This window comes from Melopsittacus undulatus, chromosome 2 (genome assembly GCF_012275295.1).
Source record: "Melopsittacus undulatus isolate bMelUnd1 chromosome 2, bMelUnd1.mat.Z, whole genome shotgun sequence".
Lineage (NCBI taxonomy): Eukaryota > Metazoa > Chordata > Aves > Psittaciformes > Psittaculidae > Melopsittacus > Melopsittacus undulatus.
In genome coordinates this window covers 103,883,525-103,897,705 of record NC_047528.1, presented here as the reverse complement: position 1 = coordinate 103,897,705, position 14,181 = coordinate 103,883,525, and the positions used below count along the sequence as shown (strand labels likewise).

Genomic DNA, 14,181 nt, shown 5'->3' with positions numbered 1-14,181 from the left:
ACCCTGCTCAGTTGCTGATTTGGAAGCAATTTTAAAGTGCTTTCAGTGAAAAGCACTTTTCCCCAACAGTAACCACCTATGTACTATCTCAGTATGCCTCCTTACATATACATATTTATATGCGTGCACACATTGTAGATATGCATGCACACATATATATTCTCTATATATACATGTGTTTAGCTTGTTAGCTTGTTAGCTTTGCTAGCAAAAACAGTCTTTGCACATGTACTAATCTCCTGATCAGCCCTGTAAGCATGCAGACGCGGACCTCTGCCACTTGAAATAAAAGGATTCCCATTGGCTCAAGTGGACCTTGTTGCATGTAGGTTCTTACACATTCTCTAATCACTGATAATATAGCCACAGATGCCTGAAGAAATATATCATTCCACCTCAAACACCTGTTCCTTTTTCAAATGCCTCCTTGGTTTGGCAAGAAGCAACTGGACGAAGCAGGCTAGTGCCCAGGCTGCATCTTGCCTTTGCGTCCTAGCACAGAAACTATCAAAAAATACCCCCCAAAGAAATACCAAAGTCACAGACACCACACCCCACCACTGTATTTACTTAGACACATGATTATTTTGTGTAATTTCCTTTCTTTTCCCCTTTTAAAAGGACATACCCAGTCAGGGCACAAGAGACTTAACATGCAAATAGGAGCCATCTAACTCAATCAAGGTGGAAGTTACAAGGTGGAAAACCTTCAGTGAAAGGAGAGGAGCAGAGCACAGATGTCCCCTGAGGTCCATACTCATCCCTGAGCTGAGTGGCAGCTCCCTGTCTCTCTGCACCATCATACTTTGGGACAGTTGGAACAAGAGACTGGCTTGCAGTCACTTCAGAGTTCAAAACTGAAGTGTTGTCTGACATTTCTTGGTGATATCTGGGGACTAAAAGACCTGATATGTGCTGTTCTGGAGCTGACAACCACCACCACTCCTGGTCTCTCTGCTTCATCCTGCTCCAAAATGTCTTTTCCTTCTCCCCTGCATTGGCTGTAGATGAAGTTCATCAGTTACATACATACATGTATGATGCCTTTTTGGAAGCTTCTTTTGAAATATTTTGGATTTTTAAATTTCAGTAAATAATGTTTTAACAGTAGGAAAAAGTATGTTTTCTCCATATGTGCTGTATGGCAGACAATGTGAACCCTGAACATGGGAAAACTCTTAGGAAGTTGTTCATAAAGCATAAAATCCCTTTGAAGAGGGGTTGAGCTGGCTGACCTGTGAAACAAAAAGCTATGTGCTAGGCAGTTTTTCTGTGTAATTTTTCTTTGGGGTGGTCTTAGTGCTGGTGGAAAGTAATCAACAGATTTGATGCACAAAAAATATGCTGATGTGTAGCTGTGATGTGCTGCTTAGGTCAACAGGGCAACATTTTTATCTGGCTCTGGATTCCAGTCCAGATTTAGAAGGGCTGCCTGTCTTTCTCACTTCCAGACCCTATCCGGTCTGACTCTCTTTTGAAACTTCCAGTTTGTGGGCACCGAGTGCTACTCATGACAGAAAGCATCCTGATTCACTGGGAACAGCTGGTTTATTTTATGTAGGTCAAAGAAGTGGTCTTAGATGGCTGAATCTCCAGTCATATGGCCTGGCTGAATATGAATTGGTGAAGGTCAGATAGCCAGTCTCTCCTAAGCAGACATTGTACCAGAGTTGCATCCACTCTTCAGGTACTAGTTAAGTCATGGGTCTAGCAGTTGCTAAGCCAAAAAAAGCTTTTCATATGGAGAGTATTTGTTGCCCGTAAGGAATAACTTATTTGGAAAACACAGATAACAGACCCTTCTGACAGCAGTGCTTGAAGCTGTATCTGCAGTACTGAATAAAAAGCTGCTCTGGCTCAAGGCCATGGGGCTTATGTGCACAGCACAACATAAAGCTGTGGACAAGTTTGGGCTCACTGGAGACAGCTAGCCAGGCTTGTCAGAAGCTGAGCCAAAGAGTTAGCTAGCTGTTAGGTGGTGTGAACAGTCAGGAATGAGTGCCTGAACCTACCATTAGCCATCTTGTACCCAGCAACAGATGCAGCTACCAAGACTAAGGGCAGAACCAGCCAGCTCCTTATCCATGATGAAGTTTCTCCTAGCAAACATTAAGCTGAGCAGAGTCAGAGGCTCAGGTTTTCCCTGTCTCTCTGCACAGGAACAAGCATTTTACACACACATCTGACCTTGAGTGGAGTCTGCAACACATCCCCAATGGTTTTGAAGGATATCCTCTTTCTGTTCACCAGTTCTAAAATCACAAGAAGTGGCTCTGTGCCCTGCCTTTCTTTTTCCCAAGTGAGAGCACCAAGGTGTCATTTGCTAAAAGCCAGCAGTGCTGACCTTCTCATGTGGACTTGTTAGACACAGAGGACCCCACATCCTTTTGAGCTATGCTGTGGAGCACTGTTATCTTTGAATTCATTTTAATCTGTTTGTTAGTGCTTGTATTCCAGGACAGGCTGCAATCATTCACTGTACCCTGTTTCTTCTTTCAGCAGAGTGTCCCATCTGGATGTGAGTGACTGTGCCTTACTATATATATATATATATGTGTGCCTGTTTAGAGAATGAATATGTGTGTCCCGAGCAAGGGAATGGAAATTTGAGGGAGAAATAGAAGAAATAAATGGTGGAATAAAAGCAAGCCAAAACAAAATCTGTGTTTTTCCTCATGGGGAGATGAAGGATCCTGAGGAAGGATGGAAAGACCTGGCAGTGGAAGGCAAAATAGGGGTGCCATTTGAACAGTTTTAATTTTATTTATGGTATTTTTTATTTTGGGGGAACATCAATAACCAACGTGCTTAATCCACAAAGGAAGGTGTTCTTTGGGAAAAGCGGTGACACTGGAAGTAGCCACTCTCCTTGCCCCAGCCCTGCGGGTATTGTGTACCAAGGAACAGAAGAAATCAAAGCCATCTCACCTAGTGCAATTTCTCCAATAGCATCCTAGTTCAGGGGAAGCACAAAAACTTCCCAAGGTGACACACAGTGATCCTTCCTGTGAGATTTCCCAAGCTTCTGGCAGGCATCAATTTAGAGACTTTCTGTGCCAAAAGTTGCATCATCATCATCTTCATCCTTGATGGCTTTACAAGTTACAGGAATACTATCCATACTATCATGGAATGTTGGCTTGGGCAGCATGGTGGTGTATCCACAAGAGATACCTAGTCAAACAGTTTTGACTGGAACTTGACCACATCTTAGCTTGGTGTACTGGGTGGAGGGTGCCTATTCCGTTCCATACATATCTGTCAAATTGACAGGTATATGAACGCTGATGGCCAAACACAAAAATGCCCTCAGCACTACAAATCTGATATAATTTATGCAATTCCTCTAGTATGGATAGTGCCTCAAAAGTAAAAGCACAACCTGACAGGACAGAAGACCTTTAAACTGGGGGGAAGGGTGGAAAACAGCAAGAATAAAGATGAAGTGGAGAAAGACATGCAGCCCAAGAGCAAGGAGACTGTAGTTGCTGTGTTTAGCTGGGATCTCCTTGGGTTTATGATTATTTTTTTATTGGATTGTGTTTAAACCGTACTGAGAGCCACAAGAAAGTGTTGGATGGTTAAGGACTAAGAGCAATTACTGACGGGAGGAATAAAGCTCTTTTGAAAGATCTGGGATGCAAGGAAGACTGGTTTGAAGGTGCGGAAACATCAGGGGGATGCTTGCGGCTGACAAGAGGTATTTGCAGGATAGAGCACATCAGGGACGAAGTAGGAGCCAAAGCTGCAGCATTGGCTCAGAAAGCAAAAGGAACGCCACTGCCTCCTCTGGGCCACAACACATGAGAAACACACCTCCAGCTGCTGAGGCACTTCCCCCAGGAGCCCAAGGCCGTTACCGCACGCCGCAGCAAGCTGAGAGGAACCCGCCACCCCCCTCTCTCACCTCGAGGGGGCGCCGTGCCTAAATGCTCGGCACAGCGCGGGCCGGGATAAACCAAAGCTGGTCGGGGGAGGAGTATGTGTGTACCCCACTGCCCCCTTTCCCATTCGCCGAGAATGAGCTCGCCCTGCCTCCAACCCACTGGTCGGGCATGACACTGCCCACCAAGCGCACCGGCTCCGAGCGAGAAGAAGAAGCGGGAGGGGAGTTGCGGGTATTCCTCCGAGACTAGGGAAAGCACCGCGGCGGTCGCTGCTGCTACCCGGGGAATTTGGAATCGCCTCTGCCAAGCAAAGCCTACGGGTCGAGGAAAGGGCGACGCCAACGGTTGCCCTTTGGGGGTGGAGGGAAGGAAATTGCAGCAACTTCCACTGTTAAGGAGAAGAATGGTGTCTTCCGAAGCGGTGGGCAGAACCACTAGGAGTCTAGGGAGGGCAGGCCTACAGAGACACTGGGCAGTAGGAGGCGGGAGAAGAGGGAAGTGCTGAGCTGGGGAGCAAAGAGTAGAGCGGCTCGTTGGTCTAGGGGTATGATTCTCGCTTCGGGTGCGAGAGGTCCCGGGTTCAAATCCCGGACGAGCCCGCTGCAAAAGGAGTGCGTGAGCACTGCTTATTTTGGTGCCGGGGTGCTCCTCTGCGTTTTCATGCCTCTGCGCTTACGGGCCCGCCCGCGGTGGGCGCTGGTGGCGGGCAAGAGCGGCAAACTCGGTAGCTGCGGCGGCGCAGCCGGGTGTGCGGAGATACAGCCGCCGGGTTTAACAGGGATGAGCACTGGATGAACAGGGAGCCTCATAGCCCTGCCTCGTCGGGGGCGTTATAGCGGGAGGGGTGACCCTTTCGTTGCATTGGAAAGGAAATGCCTCTGCGAGTCCTGGCCATTTCTCTTCGCAGTGGCTGGGAGCCGCGCTGTGCCTGAAGCACAGCGGGGGAGGGCACCGGGCGCATCAGTTGGGGCAGAAATGGAGGAGGCGAGAAAAACAAAACAATTGGGCTCGTCCGGGATTTGAACCCGGGACCTCTCGCACCCTAAGCGAGAATCATACCCCTAGACCAACGAGCCTCTATACCATAAGTCTTCTCTCCCTCATGGAGGAAGCCTAGAGCCTGCCGTCCCGCCCGGCGCGGCTGCCCGCAGTCAGAAGCGATAAAGGCCTCGAGCTAAGAAAAACAGCCTGCAGGTGCGGCCTGGGATGGTTTGCCAGGCTGGAACGCGCTCTTTACACAGCCGTGCCTGGGCGCTCGTAACAGGCACAAACGAGAAGTCCGCTGAAAACAACGCGAGGCGGATAACGTGCTTCGTGACAGCCCGGCGTTTGCAAAGTGGGGCCAGCCTGTCATTGAGCTGGTCACAGCAGCATTGAGGCAGCGAGTGCCGAAGTTTTCAGCCTGAGGACAGTGATTCCCGCGATTTACCTCCGCCTGTGCCCGCCGAGGTCCGGGGTGCCAGTAAGGGGCAAGTGTGCCGCTGGGCAGCCACGGCTCACGGCCGCTCGGTACCGCAGCTCTGCTGGTGTGGCCTTGCAGCCCATTGGTGGGTGTGTGATCAGGGCTCACAGAGATTGCCCTGCGCCGGGCTTGCTGAGACGGTGCAAAAACCTCCCGGGTGTACAGCCTGGCCTGCTGTTCTGTAGTGCTCCATATTGCTAGTGAGGTACGTAAAACCATAGAATCACAGAATGGTTTGGGTTGGAAAGGACATTAAGATCATCTAGTTCCAACTCCCTGCAATGGGTAGGCACATCTCACCCTAGACCATGTTGCCCAAGGCTCTGTTCAACCTGGCCTTGAACACTGTCAGGGCTGGAGTGGGACAGGCTGCCCGCTTCTTTGGGCAGCCTGTTCCAGAGCCTCACCACCCTCACAGTAAAGAACTTCTTCCTTATATCTAACCTAGACTTCCCTGTTCAAGTTTAAACCTATTACCTCTTGTCCTGTTGCTACAGTCCCTTGATGAAGAGTCCCTCTCTTGTAGGCCCCCTTCAGATACTGGAAGGCTACTATGAGGTCACTATGACATGCACTGTTATTGCGTATGTTGTCACTCTCTGTTTCTTCCAGCCGCTGAGGCAGCCTTATCTACCCTTCTGTGCAAAATCTACCTAATACGTGTCTAGACGTTAACCACAAACAGACCACAAACCCCAGCCAAAAGAAGGGAAATTAATGATTCACTTACATAAGCCCAAAGTGTACTATAGCCAAGGAATGATGTTACTGTCCTGCCTTACAGGTGATAATTTTACACCAACTTATTCAAATATCAGAGTCCTCTTAAAATAAACACTGACGCTGGTCAGGCTAGAGATCAGTGCTACCTTGGCTCTTGTCTCTGTACATTAATAGCTGCTAAACTAATTTTGCCAATATTCCAAGAAATGGGGGAGGAATATAGGAGGGAGAGACAGGAAAAATAATTGCTTTAACTTTATGGACTTTTATCTCAGTCTTGGGATTTACATTCTTTCCGTTCTCCTCCCCATCCCTCCAGGAGCCAGGGGAGGAAGAAGGGGGAGTAAATGAGTGGCTGTGTGGTTCTGAGTTACTGGCTGGGCTTAAACCACAACACTAATATTCAGTTGAACAGGGTGCTGGGACATCTTGTCTAGGTCATGCTTTGCTTAGAGAGGTTGGATCCTTGAGTTCCCTTCCAAGCTGGTATTCTATGATTCTATGAAGAATAGCTATCAAACTCTTCAAGTACCATATGCAATTACTGTGCAGCTGCCAGCTCTGAGTTTTGAAAGAACCACTGCATTTCTGTTTAACCAGAGTAAACATAAATTCAGCACTATCTGCCAATCACAATTTCTCCCAACTCACAGAGGAAAAAGTAACATAATGGACACCCAATACTTTTACAAATAGAGCCTGTTTTTTCTTTCTCATGTTCTTCTTTTACTGTCACAAAATGAGCATGTTGGGTGGGGTATTTTTTGCAGGAATGCACATCTCTGCACCCTAAACAGTGTCTACAATTCCTCTAGGAGGTACAGAGAGGGAGGCTACATAGAAAACAATCAAACCCATCAAAAATGTAAAATCAGTCTGAATATATTTGCTTCTCCTCCTAGCAGATGTAATCCTGCTTTTATGTGACATCATAATCCTGCTTGCTCTCTCTGTCAAGCTACTAGAAAGGTCTCCAAAATAGTAGAAAAACAAAGGTCTGAATTTCTAACATAAACAGCAACCATGAAAAAATGTATTTAACTGCTCCCCTAGCAAAACACTTTATATTTTCCTCTTGTGATTTATAGACAAAAAAGGATTTCTCTTTCTTATGTGGGACTGAATGCTGATTTTACTGTGTGTGAGAAAGTTCAGAAACAAGTTAGCCAACTTGAGAGCAGCCTGCCAGATGGCTGCTATGGTCTCCCTTTACCCCACTGTCTGAGCAGTCCCACTCTGTCACTGCTGCTTCTCTGTCTTTATGGACAATGAACTCAGCATGAGGAAAAAGTAACTCCCCACCTCTCCATACACAGACAGAAACAATGAGTTTGTTTCCAGCTATGTGAGCTGAATGACTAAGAAATTCAATAAATACCAGAATTATCGCTAGACAGAGAGTAGAGTTGCATAGCCAGAGGAGAAAAGGACAACAGCAGCTACACCTTTATTTGGGTTAGTTTATCAGGGAATTAGTTGTTTGCCAAGATGGATTAAGGAATTGTGTAGTATGGGTTGTAGGCTTTGCATCTAACAGCTTACTCCAAAAAAGTGTTCCCAGTTCTTTTTGTCATCATCTTAATAGTAACATGTCATAGCATAAAACTGCAATATATGTTCCTCAGAGCAAGTTGTTCCAGGACTCTGCTTTCTCTGTGGAAATAGCAGAAGACAATAATTGGATCATTATTATCTAGATTATCAATTACTATCTGGATAAAAAATGGTCTCCAGTAAGTAGACCAAATACTCACCCGCATGTTCTCTCTTTTGAACAGCAGCACAGCTACGCAGCAAACAAGGGAATTGTAGGGCTTTATGTGTGACAGCATTATCTCAATTCTGGGAAAGAAGGGAGAGATTATAGGAATGTTCTGGCAATTGGCACATGTGGCTGAATCAGGCATATTAGTTCATGAAAAGAGAATGCCTAAGCACTGTGAAGGACAGTGTATTTGAGAATAAGAAAAAGTTTATGTTTAAAAACAAAACAAACAAATCTTTAGGCTGCCTATCTTGATAAAATGCCTAGGAAGAGGAAGCTTGGCCTGTTCATGGGATTGAACATTTTTAAACTGTGGAGTACTGAGGGACTTGAAGGTAAATAGTGAACCCTGGGTATGCAGGTGCTTCCATGTTGGTAGAGCACTTCCAGTCACTGAGGAGAGCTTTGAGGAGAGGTGAAGTTTCCATGGAAATGAAGAGCTCTGAGGGAGTATTGAGGCAAAATGGCGTGGGATAAAACACTTATCACTTCCTCTCCATTTAGAAAGTGAGGGTATTGATCAGTTAGCTAAAGACTAACCTGTCAGGGAAGTCAGAGGGGCTAAATGAGGTAGCAACCAGACAAGGTGATAACTCCCTGTGATACAAAGAGTTGCTATGTTGACCTTTGTTCTCAATTACTGTCCTGGATTTCTCATAGCCTGGGTTTCTAGAAAACATGTGCAATAGTTAGCTGAGGAACACGCTCCAGGGCTTCCTCCTAGGGCATAAATAATGAATGCATATGCCATTACATTTGAAATCCCATGAGAACCGTAACCTGGTGTCTCACATCACAGGTGGGGAAAAAAAACATACCTGCCTGTGTTTTTGTAGGGGCCTACTCCGTCATGGCCCTCCTCAACATGACACACAGTAAATGGGACTTTCCTGTGGCTCCTTTCATCTATAGATATGATTATTCAGAGTAACTAAGTAGCCAGAGAATGACAGAGAAGGCACATACATCTGGGAGACGGGTGGCATCCATGGAGCTGTGGGCAGAAGTGAGCAGGCCTCTGGAGCCTCATGGATGCAGTGAGCAATTGCCTTGTGATATGACTAAGCTGATGCAACTTCTTTAAAATTCATAGTTTGGCAAAAGAAATGTATGGAAAGAGGTTCCCAAAATAGATGAAGTGAAGCAAGGAGATAAAGAAGGAAGGGCGAAAGCGTGGTCTTGTGAGGTCTGTGACAGAAGGATGCCCAGTCAGGAAGCTAAGGGAAATTCCAAGCAGGTATTTTCAGGCAAAAGGCAAAAGCAGTTACAGAGTCAGTGCAGCAGGCAAGCTCCTGAAGGAGCCTGTGCTTGAAGGCAACACATGCCAAAACAGGCTCCCTAAAAGGGAAGAACAAGAAGGATCACAGTGGAGGCAGGGGGTGTCCACACTCATCTGTGCTGGCTGTGCTCTCCTGCTTCCTGCTCCCCGGTAAACTGGGCCTTGTAATGCACCAGAAGAGATGTGCATTGTTGAGACCCTCCTAGGCACTGCTCTGTGTTGTGAAACAGAATCCTGCTGCGGCCCTCATAGTCTGTGACAGCAATCAACTCACAGCTCTCATGTACGCCTGGATTAACATACACACAACTCCATGTGCATGACTGCCACTTATTTGCACTACTTAACGTTGAAGATGTAACAGACAGTTATCGTGCCTGTGGAAGGAACTCGGATAAGCCTCCACACAGGCAGCTCCAGAGCCCGAGGCGAGGGCTTTTGCCTTGCGGTAGGGCAGCAAGGACTCAGGTGAGTGGCCACGGTGCAGGCGGGGTGAAAACCACGCGGAGGGAGTGCTGGCAGGCCGCAGCCGTACGTGCGGCAGGCCGAGCTCGCCCTGAAGCCACCAGAGGCCGAAAGTTTGTCTCGGAGAGACCGTTTCAATGTCTCCCCCTCCGCCAACACATCTTGAGATGCCGCCAAAATGATCCTGTGCCGCATTCCCCCGGCACCCCATGCCCACAACATTCCTGAAACACCACCTACCACGGGGCGGAGGAAACAGATCTAGGTGCCCCATTCCTTGTTCGGATAGGGCAGCTGGGCTTGACGGATCTCTGTCCTGACCAGTGTTAGGAGGGGGAGAGGGCAGGGCCGGGAAGGGGGTGAGAGGGACGCAGGAGGTGTGTGCGAGTGACAGCGACGAAGCCCTATCCCGACGAGGGAAGGGAGCTGCGGGGGGCGGGCCCGCCGTCGGGGGCGGACAATGGGGATGCAGGGAGGTGGCCGTAGAAAGATGGCAGCGGTCGGAGGCATGGAGGGGTGGTGCGTGGTCGCTGTTCTTGCGCGGCTCCCTTGCTCGGTGTGGCTGCTGACCGCCGCCGCGCTCACCGCCGGTGAGTGGACGAGTGAATGAGTGCCTGCCGGCTAGCCGCCGCTTCGCCCTCAGGGCTGCTTTCCCAAGCTGGGCGGATCGTGATGCAGCAGGGGGAGCTGCCCGTTCCGACCTGACCTGACCCTCGGCGAGGCGGCGGCGGGTTGGGCTCGTTGGCTTTAGTCGGGTTCGGCGAGCGTCGACCGGACGATCCGCGTTCGGGAGCGAGGGGCCGGCCCGACATATGGTGGAGCCGCCCGGCCCTCAGGGATGAGGCTGGCTGTAGGGGGGACCAAGGAGACGCCGCTCCTAAAAGTGACCCGCGCCCTGGGTCTAGCCGGTGCGCCCCTCGAAATACAGTTCCCGGTAGTCCTCGCCGCATTACCGGCCGTACCGGGGCCGTGCAGGGAGCCGGCGCAGTCAGGCCTGGTGATACTACGGGCGTGATGCGTGGCAGCCCCGTGGCTGGCATTGCGCCGTGCTTGCCAGATTTCTTGGATGATTATTAAGTCAGAGAACACGAGTCCTCTTTGTTGAGGAGAGGTGTAGCGCGGAGAGAAGGTGGCTGGGAAATGGGGACGCTGGAGTTGTGGTACATGACTTAGAAAGCACCTTTGATTTGGTTAGTATTGAAGTGTTTGAATGGAGGAGTAATTACATCATCCAGAATATAGCGCTAATGACTCGTACAGATGGAGAATAAGTACGAGGCTATGGAGTGATAGAAATGGAAAGGCCAATGCTTAACTTTGCTGTGACTTATATTCTTAAAGGGCAAAGAGTTTTGTGTTTAACCTATCATTGTGGAATGAAAAGATCAGGCACATTTCCCAGAGTAGCTCGGTGTACGAAGTGTAGATACGAGGCACAATACTAGGACAATAATGTAGATACTAGGACAATGATGGTGCAACATCTAAAGGTATTTTTGGTGGGCAGTACTTGCTTGGTGCATAAAGATTTGCAGAGTATTTCAGTTAGAATCAACAAAGAAGCCTGATGCCTTCTTAGTTCATATGTCTGGAAGACTGTATAGAACTGTAAGTCTGTCTGGAAAGAGGTTTAATAAGAAACTGTGCTAAGTGGTAAGAAACTTTAAGCAACTTCTTTCCAAATAGCCTTTTTTGGGTTTGTTTACTGCATTTTGCAGTAAATACAAGTAGATATTGCTAAGGCTTGCTATATATCTTCAGACACAGGCTTAATATTTAGAATTAAGTAGGTAGTTGTAGTTTATAGTAAAAATAACTTCTCTGAAAATAAATATGGAAGTAAAAGAAGAAGGAAGTATATTTCCCCTGACCACAACAAAAGATACAAGTACAGTAATGCTATGAGTAGCTGGGAGTATTAGATCATTCTACAAAGTCTGAGGTATGTAACCAAATACAGTATCCTAAACCCACGCAAAGCTGTGATATACTCTTTCAGAAGGGAGACCCTTCGTAGGGTGGGGACTATCTAAGAAGTGAGATTACAATTTAAAAGCATAAATGGATGTTAAAATCGCTATCGTATCTGCGTTGAACTGTGTTTCTGTTCCCATCCCTGCAACTGCTGATTTTTTTTTTTCCCCTAACTCCACATCAAATGTTATTTCCTGTGTTGGCTTCTCTCTGTGCTTAATGCTACACAGTTTTAATCCTACTGTCTGCTTTGAGAAGGTTTTTTTTGGTTCTTGTCCGTGTGTGGAGTTGTCACAAGGTTTAGATCTTTGCACAGGAAAAATGACCACAGTGCAGGCTCTTCATCTCTTTGGCATATGCCAAGTAGGTTGGTAGGGCAAAGGTGACATCTAGAATTTGGGGTTATAAGGAGTCCTGTGTAATAAATGCTCTGCCTTTCAGCTTTCATGTGTCATTCCTTTTCCTGCTGTATTTCCAAGGATGATTCCCGTTCCCTTTCCTCATGCTGGATTTTCTTCTAGGGAGGGTTTGGAAATCAAAAACTACCCAGCAAAAGGGCTAGGGCAGAAGTGGCATTTTGAGAGGGCTGTTGTTGCTCCATGGCTTGGATGTGATGTGTGGCTGGGGAATGTGCTGCGTAGTTTAGCTGCCATGGTTTGTGGCTTCTCTTCTGCCTGTTTGTATGCTCAGTGGGAGACCTGTTCCCTGTGGCAAATAACTTGTAGTGAGATAGAAATATTATTCAGGGGACCATGTTGTACAGGCCTTGCTTAACATCACAGTCTGCTAAGCCAAGCATGTTGCTTCAGGGTGAAGTGCAGATACTGGGTTTTAAGCTTGTTTTCTCATGTGCACCTTTGTGTGTGTTAGAAGTTCATCCTCCTCGTTACACTCAGTCATTTGAAAACCTGAGTGCTTAATTTACCTGTAAGAATGACGGATCATTGTCAAATGTACTGTTTGTGATACTGTGGACACTTGTGGGATAAGTAGTTAGGTATCATCTGTGTGGCTGAGCTTTGAAATACTAGTCAAGAGTGTCAAGAAAATGGATTATTTTGCAATCTTGAATTTGTAAACCCTCTAAATATCCCTTAAAGTGATAGCATCAAGAGTTTAACAAGAGGATGGTGCCCGATTGGTTCTGAAAGTCTTGAAGAATGTCTAGACATTATCAGAATATTACTGATATTTCTACTTAATTTTTTTCCTTTCTCCTACTCCTCCTTTTATACACAGTCACATACATGTGAACTTAGGTCCATAACAAATGAAGGACTATTGACATGTTAAATAGCTCAAGTGCCTATTACTGCTTTGAGCTTACCTGCACATTTTGGTTGCTGCTTGGAGTGTTTCCTGAAAATAACAGTGTTTAGTCAGAGTTGCAATGTTCACTTCATGCTTGTGCCAGCTTTAGTCAGAATTGGTGTATTCACCCCATTAAAAGCAGTTACTTCTTTTAAGCTGAGCCCACTGATACTGCAGGTAGGAAGACTTCCTTGCCTGCAGTGCTAAACAGGTTCTGCAAAAGGAAGAGGTGAGAAAGTGGATAAATGTTTCTCTGTGCTGGCTAGGTTGAAGGTGATACTGTTGCTCAAGTCACCTCACTTGCAACAGGAGGAAGTTCTTGAGTATGCTGAAGAGACAGTAGCATAATATTTTGGTGATAAAGTGTAGCTTTACAAGTGCCATCTTGTAAAATGGCTAGGTGGTTCTTGACTGCCAGCCACTCAGCAGTCCTCTACCTCTATGTAAATAACGACATGCATGGCTTTTTTGCTTGTTACATGAATTACAACTTATTGTGTTAAGCAGCAGTTCCAGTCTGTGGAGTTGACTTATCCTGACTCATAGTAGTAGACAGTGAATATTCTGTGTGCCATACAGGGCACCTTCAGTCTAGATGGAAAACCAATGAAACCTAGTTTTACAGGGCAGATGTCTTGTACTCTTTGACTTGAAAGATCTTAATCTGAATAGCTTGTAAATAATTCTTATTTTACTAAAGAGGTGCTATATAGGTCATCATAAAGTCATCTATCTAAAGCTTATTATTAGCACCTATAGTGGAAGTTCTCTGCGTGTGATATGATGTGATTTGATCAAATATGGTATACACAGCTCTTTCTACCACAGTCTTGGGTTCAGCAGTAGCAGTCATTTTTCTCCTTCTTAGTAGCTGGTGCAGTGCTGTGTTTTTGACTTTCAGTCTGGAAACAGCGCTGGTAACACCAATGATTTTAGTTGTTGCTAAGTAGTGTTTACTCTGACCAAGGACTTTCTGAGTCTCATGCTCTGCCAGTGAGGAGGGGAAGCTGGGATGAAGCAGAGACAGGACACCTGACCCAGGCTAGCCAAAAAGGTATTCCACACCACAGCACACTATGCCAGTATATAAACTGGGGGGAATTACCTGGAAGGGCTAGACTGCTGCTCAGGTTGGGCTGGGTATTGGTCAGTGGATGGCAAGTGGTTGTATTCTCTTCCATTGTTATTTCCCTTATTGTAATACAAACCACTAGCAGTAGTGGTTTGTATTACACCTTAGTTACTGGACTGTTCTCATCTCAACCTGTGGGAGTTACATTCTTTCGATTCTCCTCCCCATCCCTCTGGGAGAGGG

General features: G+C 46.8%; 2 protein-coding genes and 2 non-coding genes across 4 annotated transcripts in view; 3 read left to right on the top strand and 1 right to left on the bottom strand.

Moving 5' to 3' along the window:
- Positions 1-2,627, top strand: part of RCSD1 (RCSD domain containing 1) — a 39,326-nt gene extending 36,699 nt beyond the window's left edge. The window contains exon 7 of the mRNA XM_031045035.1: positions 622-2,627. The gene's annotated coding sequence lies outside the window, so the exon portion shown is untranslated. The remainder of the gene's footprint in view (positions 1-621) is intronic.
- A 1,787-nt stretch (positions 2,628-4,414) lies between these two features.
- Positions 4,415-4,486, top strand: TRNAP-CGG (transfer RNA proline (anticodon CGG)). The gene has a single exon. It is a non-coding gene; the product is annotated as a tRNA-Pro (tRNA).
- A 405-nt stretch (positions 4,487-4,891) lies between these two features.
- Positions 4,892-4,963, bottom strand: TRNAP-AGG (transfer RNA proline (anticodon AGG)). Its single transcript has one exon. It is a non-coding gene; the product is annotated as a tRNA-Pro (tRNA).
- Positions 4,964-10,041: 5,078 nt separating this feature from the next.
- Positions 10,042-14,181, top strand: part of MPZL1 (myelin protein zero like 1) — a 40,376-nt gene continuing 36,236 nt past the window's right edge. The window contains exon 1 of the mRNA XM_013127858.3: positions 10,042-10,171. Coding sequence (XP_012983312.3) covers positions 10,042-10,171 — 130 coding nt within the window. The remainder of the gene's footprint in view (positions 10,172-14,181) is intronic.